Genomic DNA, 27,320 nt, shown 5'->3' on the forward strand with positions numbered 1-27,320 from the left:
TGGGCATATTATTGTTAGCTGCACGCCACTCTTGGCAGGTAGCAGAACTGACAGGCAGTAATTTTGTTGTCTCCAGAAAACCATTTATACTAACGTAAGGGAGAAGGCATTGGGTACGCTACAGCCAAAAGGGGGTGAAAGAATTATGTTGTCATTCAAAATAAGCTAGGCCAGCAAACACGTCTATTTAAGCCAATAGAATGTAGATTGTTTGCATTCTGGGTTTTGAGCTCTCAAGGCCACCCTACAGTTACATTTCAGTATGTAAGCAAATGCAAAGGTGCAAATCATATGGGAAGGTATACACCAGTTTCTTTTGCTAAAAGAGCATGCACCAGCTGGCTTAAAATAAAGTGCACTGGAGGTCAGTCAGTCTTCCTGAGAGGCCAGTTTCCAATTGAAACATATCTTTTTTTCAGCTCACCACGTTCCTTGCTAAGGAAACAAGACAGGATATGAACAAGCTAATCTGAGCCAGTTTGACAGCTTTAAACACACCAACAGTTGCAATCCTATATTTGTCCACTCAGAAACCTCATTAAGTACATTGGGGCTTACTCCCTTGCTAAGTGGGACTGCAGCCTAATATATTTGGTCATGGTAACAGAAAATAGAAGTTGCTTACTAGGGTTTTTGAATCTACAAATATTAGCTCAACTTTTAACACATTCTTCCTAACTCCATTAAAATGGTTCTATTAATTTTTATTTTAAATCTGCTTTGTAGCAGCCAACAGAATGCATTAAGGACATGAGAGCTGCTTCAGCTATTTTTTTTTTACCCCTTAAATGGTTTTCACTGCAACCATTAGCACTTATCCACTTTTAGCGAGCATACTTCTGCTAAGCCACTTCCTTTACAGCACACAATACAACTCAACATTATCTTACTTCCATAAAAGGTTTGGGCGTTAGATAAGCCGCAAACTATTTCAGTAATAATGGCTTAACGAAAGAGTTTCCTAGACGCTTTCTGGTGTACTGCTACCGATAGCCTCTAAGAACCCACAGAATTCTGTACCATTTAGCGGGGAGGGGACTATCAAGGCAGCTACTGCAATATTCATAACAGAAGCTGCTCAGTGCTCACCTTTAAATCGTATTTTCTATAAACAGATAAACGGTGGCTGAATACATTCCTTGTAACAATCATATATACTTCGACTCCATCAACAGTAAGCCGGTACATTCCCAAAAACTGAGGAAGTAGTGTGTTGCCATGACACTCAACTATAAACTAGAAAAAAAATTAATATTAGAACTTGACACATACTGGATATCTGTTGCAGAGATACACAGAAATAACAAATAAAGATTCAGATATATGGATTTAATGAGAAAAGTTATACCACAATGCAAACAATTAGAAAAATAATAATTCTAGAATGCCCACATTCCTTAACTGTTGGTGGGTCACGCTATAGGGTAACTGCAGAATTTGAAAAGGTTCTTCCACACAGATATGAAAAGTGAACACACTTTTTTTTCCATTTGGTTAGGAATCTCTTCAAGGTGTTTCACTAATCCTCGTCTCTCACAAACAGTCAGAATTCACAAAACCTAGCAATTCCCTTCTCTACTAGTTCTCACCTCAAATCTGCACCTCATGATTACACAGTTCACTTCCAGCAGGTAGAAACTATGTACTTTCACTTCTAAGATCTCAGCATTCCCTCACAAAAAAGGATGTCCGCCTTGGAGCCTGCCACCTGCAGATATATGGGAGCTATCAAAATAGATATCATGCCCCGTTCAACTAGCAGATATAAACACAGTATGCATCAAAAATACTTTTTGGGTTGTGTTCTTTGGGGGGGGGGGAAAGGACGTGTTTTCGTTAGATTAATCCAAGTATTCTTTAAAACTTCTGTTATTTCAGTTAATGGAAGGAAGAATTTATGAGTAACCAGAAAAGGGCCTAGATCCACAACACCATATTCTATGTTCAGCAGGTTCATAGGGGCTTATCATCTCCTCCTCCTAGTAGTATCACCCTAACCTTCCTGAAAGTCAGTGAGCAGCACCCCAAGTGATATATCCTTTTTCTGTAGGCATTCCTCTCTGGATTTCAGTCCATGCCTATGACCCAGCAGTTACTTCCATTTATACCAAATAGAAGTTACCTACCTAACTGTTGTTTCCAGAGACCTACTGTTAACATCAACCATAGTTTAGATGCAAATGGAATGCTAGACTGTAGCTAATGGAAAACAGAAGCAAAAACTTCTAACATATCCTTGTGGCTACACTGGTGGACAAGGGACAGGGAAGCTAATGAGCCTGAAGCTCCCTGAGAATCATTCTCATCACACTAAACTATGGTTTAGTGCAAAGTCCGAACTCTCCCAAGCAGAAGACACCTAGAATTGTATTACTATTGAGAATACAATAACATGGATATTGGAGGATTGATGGTATTGACTTTACTTGCATAGTACAATGCCATAAAGGATTTTTTAAAAAAATAAAAAGTACTCCTCCCCCCCCAGCAGAGTAAGTCAAATTCTTAAGTGCAAAAGTTAACAATTTACACATTTTTTTTGCAGTTCTGTAAATACCTAGTTTAGTGACTTTAACATTAAATGGAAATGTATTTAGAAAAATACAATGAACAAAGTTAACCATATCTGGAGACAGTTCTTAGCTGTAATCAAACAGCTTTTCAGGTTGCTAGCAACATCTATAATAGTATACAGACAGACTGGGGGTTAATCTCATGGGACATATAAAACACTACATTTGTGACATAAATATGAAGTGAAATAAGCCTTTTCTTCATATCCAAAGATAGCAACTATTTTGAATTTCACTCAACATGACTTTTCTTCCAAGAAAAAAAGACACACACATAGCATTAAAATGTATTTGTTTCATTTCCCCTATCTTAAAAACAAGAATGTTCTACAATATAGATGTTTCTTTTTCAAACCATACTTGCTGTACTGTGCTACCTCGGCAGGCCTATATATTCTATGTTCCCAGACTGATGAAGGAGATGGCTTTCCATCCAACTATGATTTTAGTTTCTATTTATCAAATTAAGTTCACACAAGGAATGCCCTCTTAATAAGTTTGAGAATTAAACAGAGGTGGGCTTAGGGAGTATAACTTGACTCTGGTTACTGTATAGGGAAAAGAACTCGAACAAACCCTTTGCTATCTTTTTAAACCACGAGTAACACTAAAGCTCATGTATCATCGACTTAAAATAGCTGTAGGACCCGTAACAGCAATACTTTGTGTCAAATATTAAACCCAGCTTTATTACGGAACTTACAGTTACTTTTGTCTTCTGGGTTTCTGGGGTTTTCCCTGTCGTTATTCTGTCTCTCACAGCTACAATAAACCTACCATTAAAATTATGGACTGGTCATTTCTTTGTTAGAGGGAAAACGGGCAAATTTAGCAGGGGATCAAATACTTTCCCCTTTCACTGTACCTGAAAGTAAACATACCGTTATATTACTATTTCATGAATCATAAGTATATTTGTCCAATTTTTAAAAGTAAGTGCCCCTTGTCTCCTTGGACCAGTGATAATACCCCACTACCAAACATGCAAAGGCTAGAAGGTAAATAAAGATATTAAAATAAATGATGGCAGTTGGACTGGAAAGCGGTGAATAAAACAGGTATTCTAATTTAAGGTTTATATATGCTGGCATGCTGGCAGGATAAGAAAACAGCAGGCGCACAGCTGGAGGAGATAAGGAGGAAGGAAACCCCTGTGGGTCATCTAATCCTTGACAGGCACCCTGCTCCCTCAGGGAAAGAAGTGATAAATGGCAGGCTCTTCACAACTCACATACCTCAAGGAAGCTGCCTTATACCAAGTCAGACCACTGGTCCACCTAGCTCAGTTCTACACTGACTGGCAGCAGTTCTGTGAGGGACAAGGGATATCGCGAAGTCCCTCCCATCTTGAGGTCCAGCCCATCCCCAAGCACGGGGGAAAGCAGGGAGAGTTCCGACTCAAGTGGGGAAGCAGGAAGTGGTGTCCGAGGCTCAGGCAAGGTAGCGGAGCCAGCGTCCCAGATGGGACAGGAAGGGGAAAGCAAGGGGGGTAGACCGATCCCCCCAACTCCGGAATTGCGCAGGAAGCGTCGGGGGAAGAGGCTGGGTCTCCCCAAGTTGTTATGTTGGAGAAAGACGCGCCAAACGCCATTCGGAGGTTCTGACTCAAGCGGTTAAGATGTGTCTCTCTGTAAATAGCACTGCCTTCAGCACTGTAAATACGCAGCACCAAATAAAAGATAAAATGCAGAGAGGTGTGGCGTCGTTACTCTGAAGTAGCCCATCAACACCCCTGTGACAAGTTCTCTGGGGTTTTACAGTACAGTCAAACCTCGGTTGTCGAACGTAATCCATTCCAGAAGCTCACTTGGCTTCTAAAATGTCAACAACAGAGCACTCAAACGGAAGCCGCGTCGGAACGTTCAGCTTCTGAAAAACATTCGAAAACCGGAACACTTTCTTCCGGGTTTTGGCGTTCAGGAACCGAAACGTTCCAAAACGGAGGCATTTGGTTTGACTGTATCAGGTTTTTTCATATATACTATCGTAGTTAGAGCTCTAGCCTTTTTTCCTGATACGTTATGGAGAGAAATGGGAATTGTCTGTGACAACTAATAAAACTATGTTGATTACCTCAAAGTTTAATGTAAACACAGAAAAAAGGTGTAGTGAGGGGCAAATTAATTTATTAGGCTTTTGGATGGAAAACTTATCTAAAGCTTCCTACCTTTCCCCCCTTTAAAACCTATTTATTCCTGCTATTTCTGTTGGAAAGTAGGCAAACAAAATTAATTGTTCGGAAAGAGGGCTACAGGATTTTCATTGGTGCCCATCAACTGGCAGTTTCAGTTTTGCCTACACATTAAGTACAAATCTAGTCACAATCAAGTCTTCGTTTGATACATTCCAAGTATTCAGGGTTCTTTATTTTTTTAAAAAAAAAAACTGTCTAAAGCTTTCACTACTTAAAAACAAATCTATAAATAAAAGACAAATTGAGCCCTATGGGAAGAAAAGGAAAGGAAAAACATTAATTTTCCTAAACACATTCAGAGAGTGTACTGTAGCATTTTAAACAAAGGCCTCACATACTGCTTATTCTTAGATGCCAGCAGACAAAGACTCCTGCATAGTGTACTGACAATGTGTAATTCCGTCTCTGTTTAACACAGTATATTCCAGAATTCATATACTTAAAATTTATCCTGATTATTAAAACTAAATCCAACAACTCTTATTAGTCACTAATTCTTTTCTCTGTGTGTGTGTGTCCTAAGATGTGCCACTTGTCCTTTGAAAGTTGGCATTACAAACCTGAGCCACTTCTGTCTACATTCACCAAATTAATTCCATTGTGTGTAGTCTTTGCCCAATTCATTGTGCACAGTCTTTTGGTACTATGGTTTTATCAGGCTTCTGCCCAGTTTAAGTCCCCTCACCAACTATTTGATCCCAAAACTATTTCGCCAGTCATGCCACTACCCTGATGAAAATATTAATATAGATGTGTTACAGACACAAAAAGCAATGAATTATCACGGCAGCAATTATCTGCACTCTTGTGTTGCATTTACAATAAATCTTGAAAGAGGATCTCCAGTGTCTCTCTCTCTCACACACACACATAGGAAGAGAAATGCAATTGCACTCTTTCCACTCAAATTGCTAATAAGCACAATGTGATTCGGAGAATGCCTTTTAAAAGAAGACATCTATGCTAAGTGAGGGGGAGGATACAGCATACATTATCAGTTGCCCCATTTGTGTAGTTAGGCACCCACTACATGCTAGGCATATACCAAGTAGAAAGCTTTTAAATTCATGATTTGTAAGACATGCACAGTGTCAAGCTAATGATACTTTCTGAAGATGCTTAGCAGTGTAACGACTAAGCATTTAAGGAGTACATACACCTTCCAAATGTAAACACGGACCTGCATGATTGCACATACAATTACACGAAATAACTCATTGCTAAAATGACTGCTAACAGATTTACTCAGGAAGGGTGATTTCAGACAGGTTGTTGTCTTACTGCCACCATCAGACGTCCAAGCCATTGGGTCAATTATCTTATACATTGAGATATTATGCTGTGTGGTGCTTCTTCTCTGTCGCATACTTGGGACTTTTTAGCCCTACTTAACTATGGCCCCCAAACCCAACTCCTTGAGGTTCCTTAAGGCTGGAACACAGAACAGTTCAGAAGGGTCTCTTCTCTTGCCACACCTTTCTTAACTGTAGCATAATAATTTAAGCACTGTCCGGTACAGTGGTACCTCAGTTTGTGACCACAATACGTTCTGCGGAGGCGGTCGCTCGCCAAAGCGGTCGCTCACCGAAGCCATGCCTCTGTGCGTGCGCAAAGCGCCGATAGAGCGCTTCTGCTCACACACATGCTGCGCAGATTGCTTCTGCGCATGCACGAGCTGCGCAGATCGCGTCTGTGCATCCGACGCTGCGGAACCCGGATGTAAACCGAGGTAGGCGTAAACCGAGGTTTGACTGTAGTAGGAAACCAGAAACAAAACACACCAAGTAGGGTTTCCTTTAAAATAAAAAGTTCTGTTTATCTGGTGCGTGTTCCTACTATATGAAGTATATGCTCCTACAAAATATAAGATGACCAGGAAAAAGCAGCATGTTCCACAAGCTTGCTGACAAAGTTGGGGGGGGGAGGGAAAAGTTATCTATCCTTTCTCCCTGTCCTTGTACATCCTCCAAAGACGTAATTTCAAAGACTGGGCACTTCCTTTAACTTACTGGCACTGCATTTTCAGAGTAGGGATGGGGAACCTAGGACTATCTAGGTCAGTGATGGGCAACCTTTTGAGCTTGGTGTGTCAAAATTCACTAAAAAAACGAGCATAACTCGGGTTGTGTGTCACTTCAAGAGAAAAACCCATAATTTCACGATATTTATAGTTTAGATAACAAAAATGTACAATTGTAATATATAACTGTATTTAATAATCCAAAAACTATTTATTTAACATATATATATATATATAAAATGGGGGAAAAGAAGGCAAAACCCAGAGGTCTTTCCCAGTGGAACTCTGGGCTCAGGCCTATTGTTTCCCCTTTTAAAAAAAGGGGGAAAGGGGGAGGGGAAAAAATTAAAAAAATAATTTTAAAAAAATGGGGGGGAAAATAAGGCAAAATCCAGAGGTCTGACCGTGCTTGTTTTAGCAAAAGTGAGGATGAGGGGTGAAAAGTGGGGTAGGTGGGAATGATAGGGAAGAGATGGGTAAATGGGTAAAGTTGATTGTGTGTAACGAAGGGGGGGGGTCCTCTGTATTAAGAGTGGGGGATGGGGTGATATTACTATAAAGGTGTTGATATGGGGGGAGGGAAAAAAAGAGCAAAGGGGATTTTAAAAGGGGATTTAAAACAAATAAAAGGGTAAGGATAAAAACGGGTTAAAATAACAATAATAATAGTAGAACAGGTAACAAAAAACAAACAAACAAAAGTAAATTAAAATAAAATAAAATAGAAAAGGATGCATGAATTTTTTTGTTCTCCCTTTATAAAAGTAATATGAAACTAAAAATAAAAATGAAAAATATAAAAAATAAGAGACAAAAGCAAAAATGAGATTTAAAAAGCAAAGTTATGGGGAAGAGGTGGCTGCAATGGCAGCGCCCCTCTTAAAAAGAAAAATGTTTGAAAAAAGGGGAAAATTGGGGCGAGGGAGACCTCTCTTGTTTTTTTGAAAAATAAAAGATAAAATATATACATATAAAAAAAATAAAAAATGTTATAAAAAAATTAAAATAAATTAATTCTCCCCCTTCTTCTTCTTCGTAAAAAAAGGGGGGGATGTTTTGTTTTGGTGGTGGTGAGGGGAAGGGGCAAAAAGCAGTCTCTATCTTTTGCGATCTCCCTTGTCGCGCGGCCTTACCTGTTTCTGGCGCGGCCTTCTCTTGCTTCCTCTGGGGCCCGATCTCGGCGCACTAGCTGCTGGAGGGGTAGGCCCGGGTCGGGCTCAGCCGCGTGTCCTCACGCGGCCTCCTTTGTCCACCCGGAGCTTCATGGGGGGGGCTGCGGGCCGCTGAAGGAGAATAGGGGTGCCCGGCGTGCTCACAGAGGGACCCGCAGGCCCCCCCCCCGTGAAGCTCCCGAGGCCTAGGGAGCCAGCAAAGAAGAGGGGGGAGGAGAAAGGGGGAAGGAGAAAAAAGAGGAGGGAGAGAGAGAGAAAGGAGAGGAAAGAAGAACCCCAGCCTTACTGTTGTCGACGCCCCCGCCGATGGAGAAGAGAAGAGGTAAAACACTGGGTGGACAAACGAGGCCGCGTGAGGACATGCAGCTGAGCCCCCGTTTTTTTCCCCTCCACCTCCGCGCTGGCTCTGAGGTCTTCCCGGCCCTGGAGCTCCAGATGGCCAGGTGCCCTCGGGTCTGGCCCGGTCAAGGTCACGGGGAGGGGGGGCCTCGCTCCGGGCACCCCTGGTCTTGGTTTTGGTTGGGGTTGCGGCGGCGGCGGTTCCAGCGGCCCGGGGGCCAGCCAGGTAGCCTTGTAAGTTCTGGCTGGCCTGAGGAGCTGCCCGCTGCCGTGGCGTCCGCCATGCCACCTCGACCGGAAGTCCTGACAGTGCTTGTTTTGTTGCTGGCGAACCTACTGACATTGTGGGAGCGCTGAGTCCCGCCGTGTGTCACTGAAAGTGCTGACACGCATGTCATAGGTTTGCCATCAGGGATCTAGGTGTTATTGGACTCCAACTCCCATCAGTCCCAGCAAGCAATGCTGTGGGTGACGGGAATTGTAGTCCAACAAATGGAGAACCATGGACTCCATATCCTTGACTTAATAGTGACCAGACTGTTTTCTGAGCTATGGACTCCTCCCCCAGCACAGCTTGGCTGTTCCAGTGTATCTTCAGTAATGTATGTTTGAAGGCGTGTTTCCATGTCTTAGGGAACTATGAGTGTGTGTCCTTATCTATGTGTGTATGTCCCCCACAAAAAAAGATTTATCCTTCCTACAAATCAATTACATTGATTTCACTTATCTAGGAGACCCTATCCCTGTAAAATTCCAGAGGTAGTGGCCCATTATGTTCAAGCTCCAGAGCATGAACAACAGAATGCAAAGTTCCAAGCCAACAAGAAAAAAATAAAATCCCTGACTCTCCATTGTGAAATGAAGAACATTTTACCATCAGTTTCTTCCTCTCATATATAGGGCACAATTCTGGCACCATAAGGGACCTTCTTCAGAGTACACCTCACTGTGACAATGCAGAAGTCCCTATGTGATCTATAAGCAATGGTTCATTCTATAGTTTCTAGCAGACGGTTTATGAAGAAAGTGAACATTATTACCAGGAGTGTGTCAAAACATTCCTTACACTTTGAATGAGGTTCTGTAGTCTGGAGCACAATAACTTAATGCTGTGGAGCGTGAGAAATGTTTGCAAACTTCAGAGATGGCAGGAGGCTCCATATTGGGGATGCCCTGACAAGTACAACCCTGTTATTGTGTATTGTGGAAAGAATAAAAAAAACTGAGGCATTTTGCCAGTTTGGTGGATGGGTTGTAAAGGAGCTGGAGCTAACAAAGACAATAGGTTTTTCCCTTGGAAAACCATCAGTAACCACAACTCATTCCACAGCAGTGAAATCCATCATTATCATCTGATGTATGAGTAGCCCCTGGGAACCTTCTTGAAATAAAAAGAAGCCTACTCTTATCCGTATCAGGTATTTATAATTTAAACCTTCATATTTTTACATTGATCTCCTTTGCACAGAGATGTCTATCAAGAGTTCTACAGTTGTCACTGCTTCTGTGAAACTCTTACTTGGCAACAGCAATCGTTTCCGACTTTGTTCTTTGGTTTGCCGGTGCTTTGATCATTTCAATATATTCCAGGATAATTCCTCCAGAGCATTTCAGCATACATTTTGACAAAAAGACATGCATTTTCCTTTGAGATTAAAGAGCCTATATATTTTTAAAGTTGCACTGCTTCACACAGTGTAAATAAAAGCTATTCTACAAAAAGAGATGCAAGTCTGAATGATTCTTCATTAACACCCTGCCCTAAAAATATTCAAGGTGAGAACTATACATTTAACAACAAGGCTTTGACAAGTAAAAGTTCAAATACAGATGTGCTAGACAAAAATTCTTCTCTAATCCCAGCTAGCCTGAACAGAATGGGTTTCCATTGTTTTAAAGGGTGGTCAACTTATGCCAAATGTCTGGTAAAAGAGAGTTTCTGTGCTGCGAAGCCAATTCAGAGAGTTATCTCCTACTCAGTTTGAGCTTGGCGTATAGAGGGCCTCATTAAATTATTTCTAGATCAGCCCCAAGAAGATACTTTTGGCAAGAAGACAGTGATCTGTCAGGTGTGAAGAAGCAAATCATTTTGTGATGTTACAGGTTGTAGCCAGGGGGGTACAGAAATCTCAATAAACTTGGCTCTACCACAACACTAATTGCAAAAGTCTGCTAGCTGTTCTGCTGCCCACAGCTCAGCCATTGCAGACAGAGCAAGATCAGAAGCGGTAACCCAGCACTTCTGGAAGCCAACTTGGCTGATGGGATGAACAGGAACTGAGCAACAACCCCATCCACACCCCTGCACAAGTAAGGCTTGAGTGGGGAGTTGCTTGCCGCCCAATCCTAGTCACCATTGCAACCCCTGTTGAAGGGTAGAGTGTCAACACCTTAAACCAGAGATGGGGGAACTCTTTTCAACCCAAGGTCCACATTACATTCTGGGCAACCTCTCCAAGGGCCACATGGAAATACTGGCCACAGACCAAAGTGGGTAGAGTTACAATATTTCACCTCTATACAAATAGGCCTGTTTCTACACACACCCTGTCTCCATCCTCCATCCAGCCAAGCGGGGCATTAGCAGAGTTCAAGGACGCATTCTAGTCAAACAAACAGAAAACCTCAGGGTGCAAGGAAAGGCCTGGAGAGAATTCCAAAGACAGAGAATATAAGAACATCAAAAGATCCCTTCTGGATCAGGCCAGGGTCTCATCTAGTCCAGCATCCCGTTCTCACACTGGCTCACCAGGTGCCTATGGGGAAAACCTCAAGGAGGACCTGAGCACAAGAGCCCTTTCCTGCAACTGGTATTCAGAAGGATTGCTACCTCTGACCACAGCCAGGAGGGTTGCATTCTAACCCTGCCTTAAAGAAGATTAAAGTCCATTTGTACATTACGTTAACGGAGCAGAGGCCATACAGTCTTGTGTTTTCTGACTGCATCTACAAAGCTGTTTCTATATATAAAGGTAAAGGGTAAAGGGACCCCTGACCATTAGGTCCAGTCGTGACCGACTCTGGGGTTGCGCGCTCATCTCGCATTATTGGCCGAGGGAGCCGACATACAGCTTCTAGGTCATGTGGCCAGCATGACAAAGCCGCTTCTGGCGAACCAGAGCAGCACACGGAAACACCGTTTACCTTCCCGCTGTATTTATCTACTTGTACTTTGACGTGCTTTCGAACTGCTAGGTTGGCAGGAGCTGGGACTGAGCAACGGGAGCTCACCCCGTCGCAGGGATTCGAACCGCCAACCTTCTGATCAGCAAGCCCTAGGGCCTAGGCTCTGTGGTTTAACCCACAGCGCCACCTGCGTCCCATGTTTCTATATATACATGCTAGTAAAGTACTTCTACTGTAGCTACAATGGTGACATAAACCATTGTAAAACATTTCACAACCCCTCAATATTTCATAAGATCATCAGTTTAAAAGCTTGATATGTATGGAAGGCATATATGTACTTAAAAAAGATTCAAATTCTCATTTTTAGCAACTACAGTTTAGGTCCAACAGCAGAAAAGGGTTTTCACAACACCCAGGTCAAAAGACAAAACTCGCCAAATCTTACTAGGAAGAAACAAGAGAAAAACAGACTCCCCTATATTTTTAAAGAAGATGTACATGCTAAGAATGCAGCCCACCTACGTCAAAACATACAGTGAGTAGCAGTTTGCTCCGTGAAAAGTGAACTGGGTCACTTGTAAGCAAGATTAACCAGCAAAACCTGTTTGTAGAAAAACAGTTGCATGCCCCTCCTCTGGAATTCTAGTATTCAATGAATAAAGAATAGTCACACAATAACGGTAAATTTAGACACACACCCCGCCCCAAAGTCCTGCCATGTTTCCTATGCATGCTGACTTGGGGGCAGGGGGAAGTGGTGGAAGGGAAACACAAGCATGAAGCTGAAAAAGGAATGTGGGGCAACTCCACCTTAAAATTCAACTGAAATCAGCACCACTTACATTTGGTCAGGAATGAAGTATAACAAGCTAAAAAAGAAGCTGTCCTACAGAAAAAAAGGATGCAATGGAAAGAAAATGCTGCAAAGTTATTAACAGATGTGCATAGTAGAAGAAAAAGAGAAGAGAGTCAACTGAAGTTGGCTGCAGCAGCAGATGGATTAGAACTATATTTTATTTTTAGTCTGCAGATATAAACCACAGGTTTTTTTAAAATAAAAGTAATACACTGCAATTAAGTTTAAAATGTGGATTGTTTAACATAAATAGGCTTTTAATGCAGCTATCAGGGCTCCTGGGACAATTAAATCTACAAGGCAAGCATAGTGCCCTTTAGCATATTTATTGGTAAACTTGTATATGCCTGAAACGGAACTAAAAACAGAATGCATTCAGTATGTTCAAGTGTTTCCTATTCCTCAGTTGGGCAATGCTTACTGAAGCAGAGATTTGACGGAAAGAAAGAAGAAAGACATGATAAACACTGTTTATGCTTTCCTGCCCTCCCCAAAACACGCCTCCTCCAAAAGAAGGGACAATCACCACTTTTAGAGGCAATTCAAAAAAATGAAACGGAGGGAAGCATCTTTCTGGCCCTGTTTCTTAGCCGTTGGGATGAAGAGATTGACATTTGCTCTGTCTTGCCTTTCAGAAGGTGGGGGTTTACTTGTTTTAGGAGAACAAGTCCAGGTCAGGCAATTATGTGTTTGGGATGAATCAACTGCATCTCAGTTATAGACTGGTATCTGTCCTCAGGCTCCCTTGGATTGGCTACCCGAACTGATAAGAAGAGTAACCTTAAGAATTGGCACTTTTGCTTTTCCTCCTCCTTCACCATTCCTATTTTCTTTTGTGTCGTGTATTTTAGATTGCAAGCCTGAAGGCAAAACCCAGCGTGTTTTTTATTGATCTGTAAGCTTTAACCCAGGTGGCGCTGTGGTTAAACCACTGAGCCTAGGGCTTGCTGATCAGAAGGTCGGCGGTTCGAATCCCTGTGACGGGGTGAGCTCCCGTTGCTTGGTCCCAGCTCCTGCCAACCTAGCAGTTCGAAAGCATGTCAAAATGCAAGTAGATAAATAGGAACCGCTACAGCGGGAAGGTAAACGGCGTTTCCATGTGCAGCTCTGGTTTGCCAGAAGCGGCTTTGTCATGCTGGCCACATGACCTGGAAGCTATACGCCGGCTCCCTCGGCCAATAATGTGAGATGAGCGTGCAACCCTAGAGTCGGTCACGACTGGACCTAATGGTCAGGGGTCCCTTTACCTTTACCTTTTAAGCTGCTCTATGAGCCTTTTCTTCAGAAGAGGGTAAAAATTGCCTTACATAGTGCTTCAAAAACAGGCATTCCTTGTGTGTACCACATTCTGTAGATATTTCGGATTGCAATAAAATCACTGCTTCCTGTATGGCTAATTCATTGTGTGTGACCCTAATAATTGACATATAGTTGCTTTTTGGAATAGAATGGAATACAAGAGTCATGCTCTCTTATCTAAAGCCGTGACGTTTAATCCCAGATGTAGCTGTGATCACTAAGGACTCATTTACATGGAACTGCAGAGTCAAATATGTGTCTGCTTTATCCTATGTACACATTTCGGGGAACCAGCCACACTTCTAGCTGCCTGACATGTTTCTGCAAGATATGGTGCTAAATTAGTGTGCCATAGATACATATACAAAATGGTCAATGATTCCTATCATTTTGCCTCTACTATAGCAGAAATAGGTATATTTCATACATCAACAACTGAGTCACAAATAGTTGTTTCAAGTTAATATCAGACACTATTTCTGTAATTGTCAACTTTTAATTGTTCTGATTGTAATGTGATACACATATATTCATTTTAACTAAAATAGTAATGTTGAATTTGATATTTTCTAGGGTACGTGGTAGGTCTAACATTAGCCTGCACTGCTTAACCAAATTCATATGGGTAAGGAGTTGACATCAGCCATATTGACAGCAACTCATGGTATTAGGGTGAAAGCTAAAGTGTATCTTGTAGGCACAGAAAAAAATTGGACAGAGGAGGTTGAAAGACAAAATACTCAAGCAAATAAATTTTGATGCTATTATTAGGGGAATCTTCCCAACTATAGCAAGCCAGCTACCACTACTGATTTTATTAAAGCCATTTTATACCCAGCCCCATCACTTGGTTCCAAGGTAGGCTAAATTAACATTTAAAACAATTTTAAAACAACCCAAACAAAATAAGAGCAGATTGTAATATAAATGAAATACTCCAACATACCCATTACAGCAGCTGGTTAAGGTAAAGGTAAAGGGGCCCCTGACCATCAGGTCCAGTCGTGTCCGACTCTGGGGTTGTGGCGCTCATCTCGCTCTATAGGCCGAGGGAGCCGGCATTTGTCCGCAGACAGCTTCCGGGTCATGTGGCCAGCATGACAAAGCTGCTTCTGGCAAACCAGAGCAGCGCACGGAAACGGCGTTTACCTTGCCGCCGGAGCGGTCCCTATTTATCTACTTGCACCTTGATGTGCTTTCAAACTGCTAGGTGGGCAGGAGCTGGGACCGAGCAACAGGAGCTCACCCCGTTGCAGGGATTCGAACCGCCGACCTTCTGATCAGCAAGCCCTAGACTCTGTGGTTTAACCCACAGCGCCACCTGGGTCCCTACAGCAGCTGGTTAACACCCCATAAATGACTGGGTAAACAGACAAGTGTTAAACTGGCACCAAAATGCTATCAATGTTGGTGCCAGCTGTACTTCCAAGGGGAAGAATTCCATAATTGAGGCATCGCCACCAAAATCTTGGTACCACCACTTAAAGTTTTCCTCTGGTGGTGAAAAACTAGATGGGACTCTTTTTCCGGGTCATGTGGCCAGCCAGACTAAGCTGCTTCTGGCCAAACCAGAGCAGTGCACAGAAATGCTGTTTACCTTCCTGCCAGAGCGGTACCTATTTATCTACTTGCACTTTGACGTGCTTTCGAACTGCTAGTCCCTGCCACTAATAATGTTTAAAAATTATGTACCGAAGTGTTGATTCAACTGAAAATACAGTGGCAGGCCAACTCTAGTTTAAAGCTGCTGTTTCCTGCATTATATAAACTTCAATGTGTTTCTCCTCACAAGCCCACCCTCTTAAAACACGCAATTAATTTACCTGGTGATATTTCTTCAGTATATTGTGCATTTCTGCTACATCTTCACTTGTTATGGTTTTGATGACGTATCTTTTGTCGTAAGAGGTGTGAAATCGGGCACCACTCCGAGCTTGGGAATCATTAGCAAGGGGACAACTTCTTGTCAGAGAGTTCTGTCACGTTGAAAAAGGGGGGGGGGGAGAGAATCAGAACAAGATGTTAATTAAAACATAATATATCTATCTGGATCATACCATTGTCAAAACATGGGCACCTGGGGAAAAGGTTAAGGTGGGGAATCAATTTAGCAGTACTGTAATATCTTTAAAGCATAACTATTATGGTACAAAAAAACCCTTGGGAAGGTGGTTTACTAGCAGCAGTTTTAAATCAGGGCTGCACTGAATATTCAGAAAGGACTTTGCTGGCAGGGGGCGGGGGAGAGAAATGTTTCCATAAAAGACCCCCAGAAGTTTACTTTTGTGCCAGTTTGTCAGCAAAAAAGTAGCAAAGCAACTGGTGCTCCAGAACGATACTGGGATGGTGGGGAGGGGAAGAAGGCTCTAATGGGTGGCATCAAGGGTATATACCAGCTACACAAACACTTTCTCTGTTTTTGTGCCACTCCAGAAAAGTTGCCAAAGGGGGCTTTATTTTGCAGTGCAGAGAGTGTTGACAAAATGCATTTTTTGCCTCAACTCCAGTTTAAATTCACTAGTTAATGCCATGACCTACATGCCAAGAGTTAAGTGATCTGAAGTGCCTTTTGTTCTGCATTGCCGCATCCAAACAAGATTTGTTTCTCGAATTTTCTTCCAAGACAACACTATGTAATCAATCCCAGCGGTGAGAATGAAAAAAAGTTTAAGCGTTTCTGAAATTTACCCACTGCCACCTGCCTGCTACATGACTGGCAATGAACAGATATCTACCCCTCTCGTCATATATAATGCAAGCTGAAATTTAATATATGCTTTTTAAAAAGCACAAAAGCAAGCATTGGATAAACAAACGCGCTGGTTTTCCTGCAAGACAGTCATTTTCAATACAATACAATACAGGTTCGAGCTTTGCAATTTAATACTGTGCTAGTCAAATGGTGCTAGCCTCAGCAAGTATCTCATCTTGGTATATTTTAAGAGCAAGAATAACAACAGCAGCACAGCACATGCATTTTATTTTCTCGATACATCACTTTGTCCAAAGCAGCGTCATTCTGAAAGAATGAGGACGTGTTGAAAAAGGAGGTTTATTCCATCACAACATGGTGCCAAGAGTGTAGGCTCAGAGTTTTTCTAAAAAACCGAATCTTTATTTACATGTAGATCCCTTCAGTGGTGCTGTTATCATTAAATATGCAATAATCTGCATTCCAGGAAGGAGTCGGAATGGCTTAAGTAAGCAACATGAAACAATAAAAAATAATTGATAGGCACAGCAAAAAAGGCTATCAGTATCAACTAATAATTTACTATAGAAGCCGCTAACAAACACTCTTATATATTTTATTAGGTAGCAAGAGCCACAAGCCTGAAAATTGTTCTGGCGCCCACCCCAAAAACAATCACAACCACCAGTAAGAACCGTGTGTGTGTGTGTGTGTGTTTGTGTACTCGAGGATAGTAGTCATCTAAGATCAATGTGGCTAGCTGGCAAAATTATCTACTATTTATATTCAGTATCACCATCCTGTGTACATATGACACCTGAGGAAGCCTAGGACCCCAGCTGATGGGTCACTTACTGTCCCCACCTCCACTCCCTGGAAGACAGTACATAAATGGTTCATGCTTCTGCCTTAGCTTTTGCCTTGAGAAGCTCCAGGGGGGAAAAACCCACCACACCACCGGCCTTTAGTACATTTCCGAGCACAATTCAAAGTGTTGTTGCTCACCTTTCAAGCCCTAAACGGTCTCGATTCAGTATACCTGAAGGAGTGTCTTCCAACCCCACCATTCAGCCAGGGCACTGAGGTCCAGCTCCAACTGCAAGGAGTGAGGTTACAGGGAACCAGGCAGAGGGCCTTCTTGGTAGCGGCGTCTGCCCTCTGGAACGCCCTCCCATCAGATGTCAAGGAAATAAACAACTATCTGACTTTTAGAAGACATCTGAAGGCAGTCCTGTTAAGGGAAGCTTTTAATGTTTGATATTTTATCGTGTTTTTAATATTCTGCTGGGAGCCGCCAAGAGTGGCCGGGGAAACCCGTCCAGATGTGCGGGGTATAATAAAAAATTAGTATTATTGTGCTTTCATCTGCCAATAGGACAACTAATTCTAGGATCTACAGCAAGTGTTGGATTGAGTTAGAATATATGGTTCAATTCATTTCAGGGGTTATTTCTCACTTGCTTTACCCTTGGACAACAAATAATAAAATATCCTGGATTGAAAGCTTCTGGTTGATTAACTTGGATCCAGATCAGGATCTGTCTCACCCATGTGCCTAACCAGCTTGGGTCCATGTTACAGGTTTGGAAGGAGAGAACAAGAACAGAACAACTGAGACCTGTGGGGTTTGAGAAGCTCCACTTCCCTACTTTCAGGAAATCCTGCAGCTCTTTGGCTTCAAAGTCAGGGAGATCAGAAGTGGGGATGACAGCTGATGATTAAAGACATGCAGGCCCCATGGAAGCACTTTCCAATTAGGCCAGTGGTTCCCAACAGGTGGTCCGGGGACCCCCAGGGGTCCGCGAGCTATGCCAGAGGGGTCCTCAAGATCCTATTAGAATAAAAAATATATTAAATATATTTCGTATGATAACAGATTTTTTGTTTTGGCCGCTTCCTGCATAAGCAGAGTCTAGCGCAAAACTAGAATTAGATAGAGGCAGTAGTTCTGCTGTATGCCGCAAGGACTACAAGAAACTTGGAGATAAGGCAATGAAAAAGATCCTTCCATTTGCAACCACATATCGGTGTGAGCAAGCATTTTCTTCCATGTGTTTCATGAAAAACAAATACAGTGGAACCTCGGTTTATGAACACCTCGGTTTACGAATTTTCGGTTTACGAACGCAGCGGACCCATCTGGAACGGATTAATTCACTTTCCATTACTTTCAATGGGAAACTTCGCTTCAGTTTATGAACAGACTTCCAGAACCAATTACACCCATGCTTCGGGTTAAGTACGCTTCAGGTTGAGTACTCCGTGGACCCGTCTGGAACAGATTAATCCGCTTTCCATTACTTTCAATGGGAAAGTTTGCTTCAGTTTATGAACACTTCAGTTTAAGTACTCCGCGGACCGTCTGGAACAGATTAATCCATTTTCCATTACTTTCAATGGGAAAGTTCGCTTCAGTTTATGAACGCTTCGGTTTATGAACAGACATCCGGAACCAATTGTGTTCATAAACTGAGGTACAACTGTATAGAAATCGGCTCGACATGCTGTCGGATTTCAGAGTGAAAGTTTCAAGTTTGGAACCCAATATTTCAGAAATAATGGACTCAAAGGACAGATTTAACTCATCTCATTAAGAACTGAAAATTAAAACTAACTGTATACTGATGGAGTACTCTGTTGTAACTGTAAAAACGTATAAATATAAAATATAAAATATAAAAAGACTCTTAATTTGGCTCTCACTTTTTAATTTTAGGATTAGGAATTAATGGGGGTCCTTGTCACAATAGCGGCTCAATGAGGGGTCCTCGAGAAAATTTTGTTGGGAACCCCTGAATTAGGCAATTTCTAGATCAATAAACTAGGAATCAATCTCTAAAGATCAATGCCTATAATACAGAACCATTTAATAACATATTCCAAAAAGCACAGAACAGCAAATCACAAGAGTATATAATGTTACCAATTCCACAAATAGTCATGATGTATTAACTACAGGAATCCTGGAAATCCAGTTCTTTTTTTTTAAAAAAAACACCCACCCCCAAACCCCCCTGTATTATGTTCTTTTCCGCCATGCTGATTTCAATATGTCATTCGGGATTGCTTTAGTCCTCAAATTATAGCTAATTGAAATTATTCCCTACAGAAAAATCAAAAGAAGATGAAGTGTCTCATTGAAACTCTTAAACCAGGGGTCAGAAGGGGGCCGGTCCACTGTCCCTCAGACCTTGTGGGGGGCCAGACTATATTTTTTGGGGGTGGGGGAATGAACCAATTCATATGCCCCACAAATAACCCAGAGATGCATTTTAAAGAAAAGGACACATTCTACTCATGTAAAAGCACACTGATTCTGGACCGTCCATGGGCCTTAATTTGCTTACCCATGTCTTAAACTGACCATATGGTACATTCAGTTAAACAGGCCCAGCATGTGAACTGTCATGAGCATATTCCAATGAGTTTTCTATTAAATATACTTATGATCTTGCCAAGTTTGGCCAACACATCTAATAAGTTCTTTTTCCTAATTCATGTTGAAACTAATATTCTGGTGTACATCAAACCACTACAAAAATCCATTTGTGCCTTCTATATATGAAGGTTTTGACATCTAGATCAAAATGTCATCTTTCATAACACCACCTTGGAAACAAAAATTATTCTACAAATTTGAAGGCTTGAGCATATCCAATTGAAGGCTTGGTACAGGCACAGGAAAAAGCATCTAGACAAGATACAGCATATTGTGTAAAGCATCTAGACAAGATACAGCATATTGTGGCAGCAACTTGGTGGCCAAACACCTTAAAAAAGAGAGAGAACTAGACACCTTGCTTAATCCATCAGTTTCACTTAAACAACCTGAAACCCCCCCCCCCAAAAAAAAGAAAACCAAAGTTGACACTTCAACTTTTCTAGGCAGTTAAGGCCACTTAACTTTTCTTATAAAAGTCTCAATAAGTTGGTTCATTAGCAGTAAAGTCGATCGCGACAGCAATTCTGCACAACCTATAAATGTACAGTAATGCAATTTTAAAAGAAATTGGTCCCTAGGCATTTTCACTAGAAAAACAAGGCATTTCAAAATCTGGGGGGAGGGGGACATATCTTATGCCACATGAGATCTATAAGGATAACATTTATCCTGACTTTGCATTGCATAGTATCTCAGAATCCATTTCCACAAGTTCTACGGTAGAAAATGCCTTCCCCTGCTGCCCAAGCACATCTTAGCCAGAACAAAGAAACCCTAGGTGGGCATTTTGTTCCATTGCAGGACGTTTTATCTGAAGTCAAATTGGAAGCCATGCTCTGAAAATTCTGGGGTCTCAGCTTTTCAAAGGAAAGGCCTTCACTATCTGCCAAGACAGTTGGGCCTACAAGCAACCATATCCTGACACATCTGTTCTAAGGCCAGGCTGGGCAGAGCAATCGAGATATTGTCTAGAACAGGGGAATTTCTTCTCAGATTAACTTTTAAAGGGGGTGGGGAGAGAAGGGAGAGGGTAGTTTCCAGAACAGGTCACTGGTCTTAGATATGATGCAAAATTGGGGGGGGGGGGAGAACAATGGCCAAAACTGGTTAAGAAAAAAAGTATGTAAGGTATTGAAGGCAAGCTTTGTTGGGGGGACTTAGAATAGTGGGACCATGTGTTGAGATTTCTGCATCACAGGGGGCTGGACTAGATGACCCCCTGGATCCCTTCCAACTCAACAATTCTATGATTCCTAAGAGAACATCATCATCATCACCTGCAAATGCATTACCAGCCCAGTTCAACCCACACAAAGTTCAGACCTGGCTCTCCTCTTTTGCAGGTTTTCACTACTTCACTACTTCTCTCTCTCTCTCTCTCTCTCTCTCTCTCTCTCTCTCTGTGTGTGTGTGTGTGTGTGTGTGTGTGTGTGTCAGAAGCAGAAGAGGGAACAGGATTTAGTGAGAAGGAAGAGACTGTGGCAGTGAGCAGTGCAGAATCAGGGACAGAAGCAGAAGCTGGAGAGGGGGGCAAGAGGCAGGGATGAAACAGACTGCTGAAGAAACCAAGAAGTCTCCACCTCCTGCTGCAACCAGCTCCCCTCCCACCTGGTCTCCCAGGGCCCAAAGAGGTATGAAAAGGGTGCAGCAAAGGTAGGCAAGATGACAGAGCTTCAGATTGCTTGAGAAGGAACCAGGGGAGGAGACTTAGGGAGCTATGGGAAGGCGAGGACCTTCAGTCCTCCACAACTGCCTCATAGGGGCAAGTTCTACTGGGAAGAATTGCCGGGCTTCTTTGAATGAAGAGTTAATTTCACTGAAGCCATGTGAGTATTGCTGACCTTCTCCTGGCACCCGTCTCTGGCACTAACTCATTAAGTAGTGGGGCCACCATAAAAGGTAAGGGGACAAGACCTACCCTGCCCCCTCATAATGGGGACTACTTGCAGATATTGAATGTAGTTGAGAGACATGCCAGCTTATTTCAAACCCACAACTACCGTATATCTATCCAATGGCTGCAACCTTCTTAGCAACCTTTGCTTGAAAATGTCACGATGTATTTGCAGAAGTCAATAAAAAGATTTTCCATGTGCACTGAGAACAGTCAAGCAAAAGCATTTGCTGAAGGTCATGAAATTTAAACTGACCTTTAACACTTACAACTTCAAACAAACCAAAACAGATGTCCCATGCCAGAGGCTGTACAGGCACTTGTTAGATCCAATGCATTATATGCCTGATGAAGCCAAAAAGGCCCAGCATATTTCCCCCCAAAGAAATTTACAGCTTCTTTCCAACAGTTTTTTTAACCAATTTGTTTTTCATTATTATTATTTATTATTATTATTTAGTAATTTTCTTGTAAGAAAATTGAGAGAGGACTCTTCCTCTCTCAAGAGTCCAGGCAAAATGACGGTCTTAAAATCAACATAACAGAAAGGTTAGTGTTGGATGCGATGGCAATTGTTCTGTTCAATTCTATGTCCTTTGTGTTAAGGGCCCAAACACTGCGGGGAAAACCAAGAACTGGGGAGCTGCCACAGAAAAGGCCCAGCTCTGTGCCACCATCCCATGGGCCAGGTCTTACGGGGTGACCAGGAGCAGGTTTTCCCATGCCAATTGCAAGGCCAGTAAAAATTGCAAGGTGCTCTTTTAGATACTGGATCCCAAGACACTCAGGGCTTTGCAAGCTAATACCAACACCTTGAAGTGGGCTCGATCTCTCATATCAGCAGTGTAGTGCTTTAAGGATTGATGACATAAAACCCCATTTCATCCCATATATAATGACACTTTGGTTGGTTGTAAGGCACTGTGGGTTGCTCCAAGCAAGATAAGGTGACTAACAACTTCGATATAACAACAACAACAACAACAACAACAACAACGATGCAAGGTGTAGTAGAGTGACATAGTCCTCCAGGAAATTATCAGATCATGAATCACTGGTGTCAGGTTATCCCAGACCAGGAACATCATTAGTTGGCAAGCCAGGTAGAGGTGTGCATGAGAATGCAGTCACTGAGGCCACTTGGATATCAGGCAACTATTTGAAATAGAGGAATATCACCTGTTCCTTCACATGGAGTCCTACCCCATCCGGAACTTATTGTCTACTCAATTCCTGCACCCAGGAACTACTCACAGGGGGTTGGACTGGATGGCCCTTGTGGTCTCTTCCAACTCTATGATTCAACCCGCAACACCCACCTTAACAAGATTCAGATTCAGCCCTCACCCATTCCATCACCTACTCAAGACAGTGATCCAGCAATTGCACAACTTCCCATGATTCAGAGTGAGTAAAGTGCACTTGAAACCACCTGCATATGGGTGGCACTGCACTCAATACCCAAGATGACTCCTCAGCAGTGATTTAGAGACAAGGTGGAGCCTAGCAGGGCCCTAAAGAACTGCCATGAAGAATCTTCATGCAGCTTGCAGAAGCCCCCCAATGCTACTTCCTTAAGAAAAATCAATGGGAAAGCATTCTCTACATATCTCTCCCAATACAGGTGGTCAATCAGGACAACCAAGGCTGTTTCAGTGCCATACCCAGGCCTGAAGCCGGATTAAAATGGGTCTAGATTAGGGGTGGTGAAACTGAGGCCCAGAGGCCACATACAGTCCTTCAACAGCCCTCCACATCCCTCAATGGCCCGATTCTGCACGCTAAGATTCTTGCCAGGCTGAAGTGTGCTTTTGAACTCTGATAATGCCTCTTGTTTGCTTGGAGGATAGAGAGGTGTGTGAACCTGTGTGGAAACTAGCCTATTGTATAAAGGTAAAATTCAGATTCGTTGGACAGCCCACTTTTGGCTCTGGCTGCTATTGGCATGTGGCTGGCTCTCAGGAGGTCATCCAGAAGGGAATGTGGAGCTCAGCCTGGAAAATGTTCCCACCAACTGGTCTAGATAATTCAGCTGGCCAGCCATCACTACCAGGGTAGGAGGGCAGTGAAACAACAGTAATAGAGGCAGAGAAGGCGAGCTGGGTACTGGGAGACAGGTGGGTTAAGATTTGGCATGAGCTATGCAAAAGAGAAGAAAAGGGTATGAAGAAAGCAACCACGTTTCTAGCAAAAAGCAACAAACTCAAGAAGCAGGATAGAAATATAGCTTGGGAGCTGAGCAAAAACTGCAGTTCTGACATTAGCGATTTTCCTATAGTGTGGGGAGGGAGCGGCGGGGGGAGCAGGGAGAATCCTTTACTACGTAAGCCCCACAGCTGGTAGAAAGTCTTAGCGTTTCCCTGCACAAGCTGGTTACTCAGAGAGGCATTATAAAATGCCTTCCGACCTGTGACATGTGCTATCTTAACATTTCTCAATGAAAATTTCAAGCAGCAGGAGCAGCATGGGGACAGAGGAAAAGCCACCTCATTTCCCTTTGATGTTTATCTGCACTATGGGAGTTTAGGGATTAGCAACAGACTCCAAGAGGGTAGGAAGGATTTAAAGGTCAATTTAATTAGCCCACTCTAATCTCCAATATTTTATACTCTCGTTGGCATATTAATATCATTAAATTATAATTGCTCTTTTCACAAGACTAAAGATTATTTATGCAATATATTTAATCTACATACCGAGTATGTCAAATGTGATCCTAAAAGGGGAGTTAGACAAAAATGCAGTGGAGGAAATCTTTTTCTTCAGAGGTGAAGAAATGGATGGTAAAACTGGATATATATTTTTTAAGAAACTTTTTAGAAAGGTTAGGGTTAAGTAGAAATGACAGATACAAGTCAAACCAGTAATTATTTGTAATTTAAATACAGAATTATGTATCTGACAAGAGGTGAGATGCATCAGGGTAAAATCTGGGATAAAATTCTTGGTACTGTAGATGCTCTGATCTTACATTGCCATCTTTACAACAGCCGTTTTAAATAACTTCAGTGCACATCCTCCAAAGGGAATCTTAAAACAAGTTTTCCATAATGTAAGGGCTGCTACCTTTTTCTCTGAAAAATATGATTATCAAGGAAAACTACGAGCACAAAACATGAATCATAGAACTGTGGGTTTATCATCAGAAGGGAGACCACAGCTTGGTGTTCTCGGGAGCAGAGATGCTGACGGGCACTATCCCAGTCTACACAATGGATGGAAGATGTCATAGATGGCAAGGCATCAATGGGCATTTTGTAATAAAATTGTTAAAAGCCCACATAGTGCCTTTTCTAATCAAAGACACTAAGAGCCCAATGCACAACATCTCAGGAAGTTTGGTACTAAAATGAGAGGTCTCTACTCTCAAATAGAAAATCAACAACTCTGAAGAAATGACCTTGCATACACTGGTACCTCTGGTTAGGAACCTAATTCGTTCCGGAGGTCCATTCTCAACCAGAAACCGTTCTTAACCTGAGGTAGCACTTTAGCTAATGGGGCCTCCCGCTGCTGCCGTCGCGCGATTTCTATTCTCATCCTGAGGTAAAGTTCTTAACTCAAGATACTACTTCTGGGTTAACGGAGTCTGTAGCCCAAACTGTTTGTAACCCGAGGTACCCCTGTATTTGGAATATGAAAAGTGCTGGACATCATATGAGTATCTGATTTCACAAAGGTACCGTGTTTCCCCCTTTTTAATACGTAGTCATTAAGTAAGCCAGGGCAGGATTTTTAAGCAGTTGTGAAATATAATACACCCCCTGAAAATAAGCCATACCTTGTTGCGTTCCTTTAGAGCCTCGGAGAGGCTTGAGACCAGGTGGGAGGGGGTGCATGAATTGAGCATGTCACCAGGCGAGCGGCGCTGGGAGCAACTTGTGCCGGTTTGCAGCTGCACAGGCCGGCATGGCGGGAAAAGGAGAGCGCTATTGTGTGTGAGCCGAGCAGCACTTGGCCCGGGTGAAGCGGTGGCTGCATTGTGCAAGCGCTCGCCGGGCAGGGTAGAGTTACACAGAGGGATGCGGAGGAGGGAAGGCACTCCCCCCTTCCCCATCCCTGCCAGTTTCCATGGCCTGAGGCTGAGTGGCGACGGGAGGCCCGTGGGTCCTTCCGCACCGCCGGGGCGACGGACGCCGGCAAAAGCACTGCTGACTCCTTCTGCGCCGCCGGAGTGTTGTGGGCTGCATGGCCCAAAGCTGAGCGGTGGTGGGAGGTCCGCGGGTCCTTTCGCGCCGCCGGGATGACGGGCGGCGGGAGCACTGCTGGCCCCTTCCGCCGGATCAAGGATGCGGCCTGCCGGGACGTTGCCCAGCAGCGCCGCGCAGAGCACCAGATCGAGTAAGCAGCCTGCAGAGTCAGCGCCCAGCAGCCCCGTGCTGGATTGAGGAGGCGGTGCTCCGTGCGGCGCTGCTGGGTGCTGACTCTGCAGGCTGCTTACTCGATCTGGTGCTCTGCGCGGCGCTGCTGGGCAACGTCCCGGCAGGCCGCTTCCTTGATCCGGCGGAAGGGGCCAGCAGTGCTCCCGCCGCCCGTCATCTCGGCGGCGCGAAAGGACCCGCGGATCTCCCACCACCGCTCAGCTTTGGGCCATGCAGCCCACGACACTCCGGCGGCGCGGAAGGAGCCAGCAGTGCTCTCGCCAGCGTCCGTCGACCCGGCGGTGCGGAAGGACCCACGGGCCTCCCGCCGCCACTCAGCCTTAGCACAGGGGCTAAGCACAGCCTTAGCACCTCCCACCACCGCTCAGCTTCGGGCCATGCAGCCCACAACGCTCCGGCAGCGCGGAAGGAGCCAGCAGCGCTTCCGCCATCACCCTGGCGGCAGGGAAGGACCCGCGGACCTCCTGCCGCCACTCAGCTTTGGGCCATGTAGGCCAACCAGACCCAGCAGGCCGCCTCCGGGATCCGGCAGCAGCAGGAGGTGGCTTGCTGCGCGTCCCGAGCCCTGAGCCAGCAGGACCCAGTAAGGAGGTACCGTACTTACAGTAACAATAAAAAAAGACACCCCCCGAAAATAAGCCATAGGCTTATTTTCTTGAGTGAAATAAATGTAAGACGGTGTCTTATAATGTGGGAAACACGGTAGTATTAAGGTAGAGATCAGCAGTTTGTTCCATCTCTCTTACAAGTATGTGGGGGAGAAGGTGGCCATCTTAGATTTCTGCTCCCTGAACAAGTTCGCTGAGAGTGCAAAACTATTTCAAGTATATAAGTGAACTCTTGCTTTTGAGAGATAAAAATATGGTCCCTAGATTAAAATGATAGAACCCTCTTATACCATAAGAAACCTTTGCTGGTATCTTAATGGAGACAGGAAACTCACAATATGTTTTGTGAAGCTGCTGATTTTTTAAAAAACAAACAGATGTTTTGCTATTTCTTTGTGAGCAAACTGATTAAACCCAGTAAGCCTTTTGCCTGATAAAGGTCAAAGTCATCTGCTAATGACTGTCCTACTTTTATGGCAGTGGTCTGACAGCTATTGATTAGGTCTCTCACTGGAGTGAAGAACATTAACAAGCACATTCTAAAAATCAAGACCATTTAGCCCTCTCCCGTTATATAAACTTTTCAATAAACAAACATTTTGCAGCACCTTCAAAAACCATTCAGGAAGCAACCCTAAGCATGCTTACTTGTAAGAAACACCACTGAGACCAGAACGTCTTGATTTCAAGTGAGAGAGTGAGTTTGGGATATTTGTGAAT

At 43.3% G+C, this 27,320-nt stretch overlaps 1 protein-coding gene across 6 annotated transcripts in view; it reads right to left on the minus strand.

The window, feature by feature from the left end:
* PIP4K2A (phosphatidylinositol-5-phosphate 4-kinase type 2 alpha) overlaps nucleotides 1-27,320 on the minus strand; it is a 164,747-nt gene that overhangs the window by 12,262 nt on the left and 125,165 nt on the right. For all 6 annotated transcript variants that reach the window (XM_035129618.2, XM_035129621.2, XM_060280824.1 and 3 more), the window contains 2 exons: nucleotides 15,406-15,558; nucleotides 1,090-1,236 (listed from right to left, as the gene is read on the minus strand). In XM_035129618.2, coding sequence (XP_034985509.1) covers nucleotides 1,090-1,236; nucleotides 15,406-15,558 — 300 coding nt within the window. The remainder of the gene's footprint in view (nucleotides 1-1,089; nucleotides 1,237-15,405; nucleotides 15,559-27,320) is intronic.

This window comes from Zootoca vivipara, chromosome 12, assembly GCF_963506605.1.
Source record: "Zootoca vivipara chromosome 12, rZooViv1.1, whole genome shotgun sequence".
Classification (NCBI taxonomy): domain Eukaryota; kingdom Metazoa; phylum Chordata; class Lepidosauria; order Squamata; family Lacertidae; genus Zootoca; species Zootoca vivipara.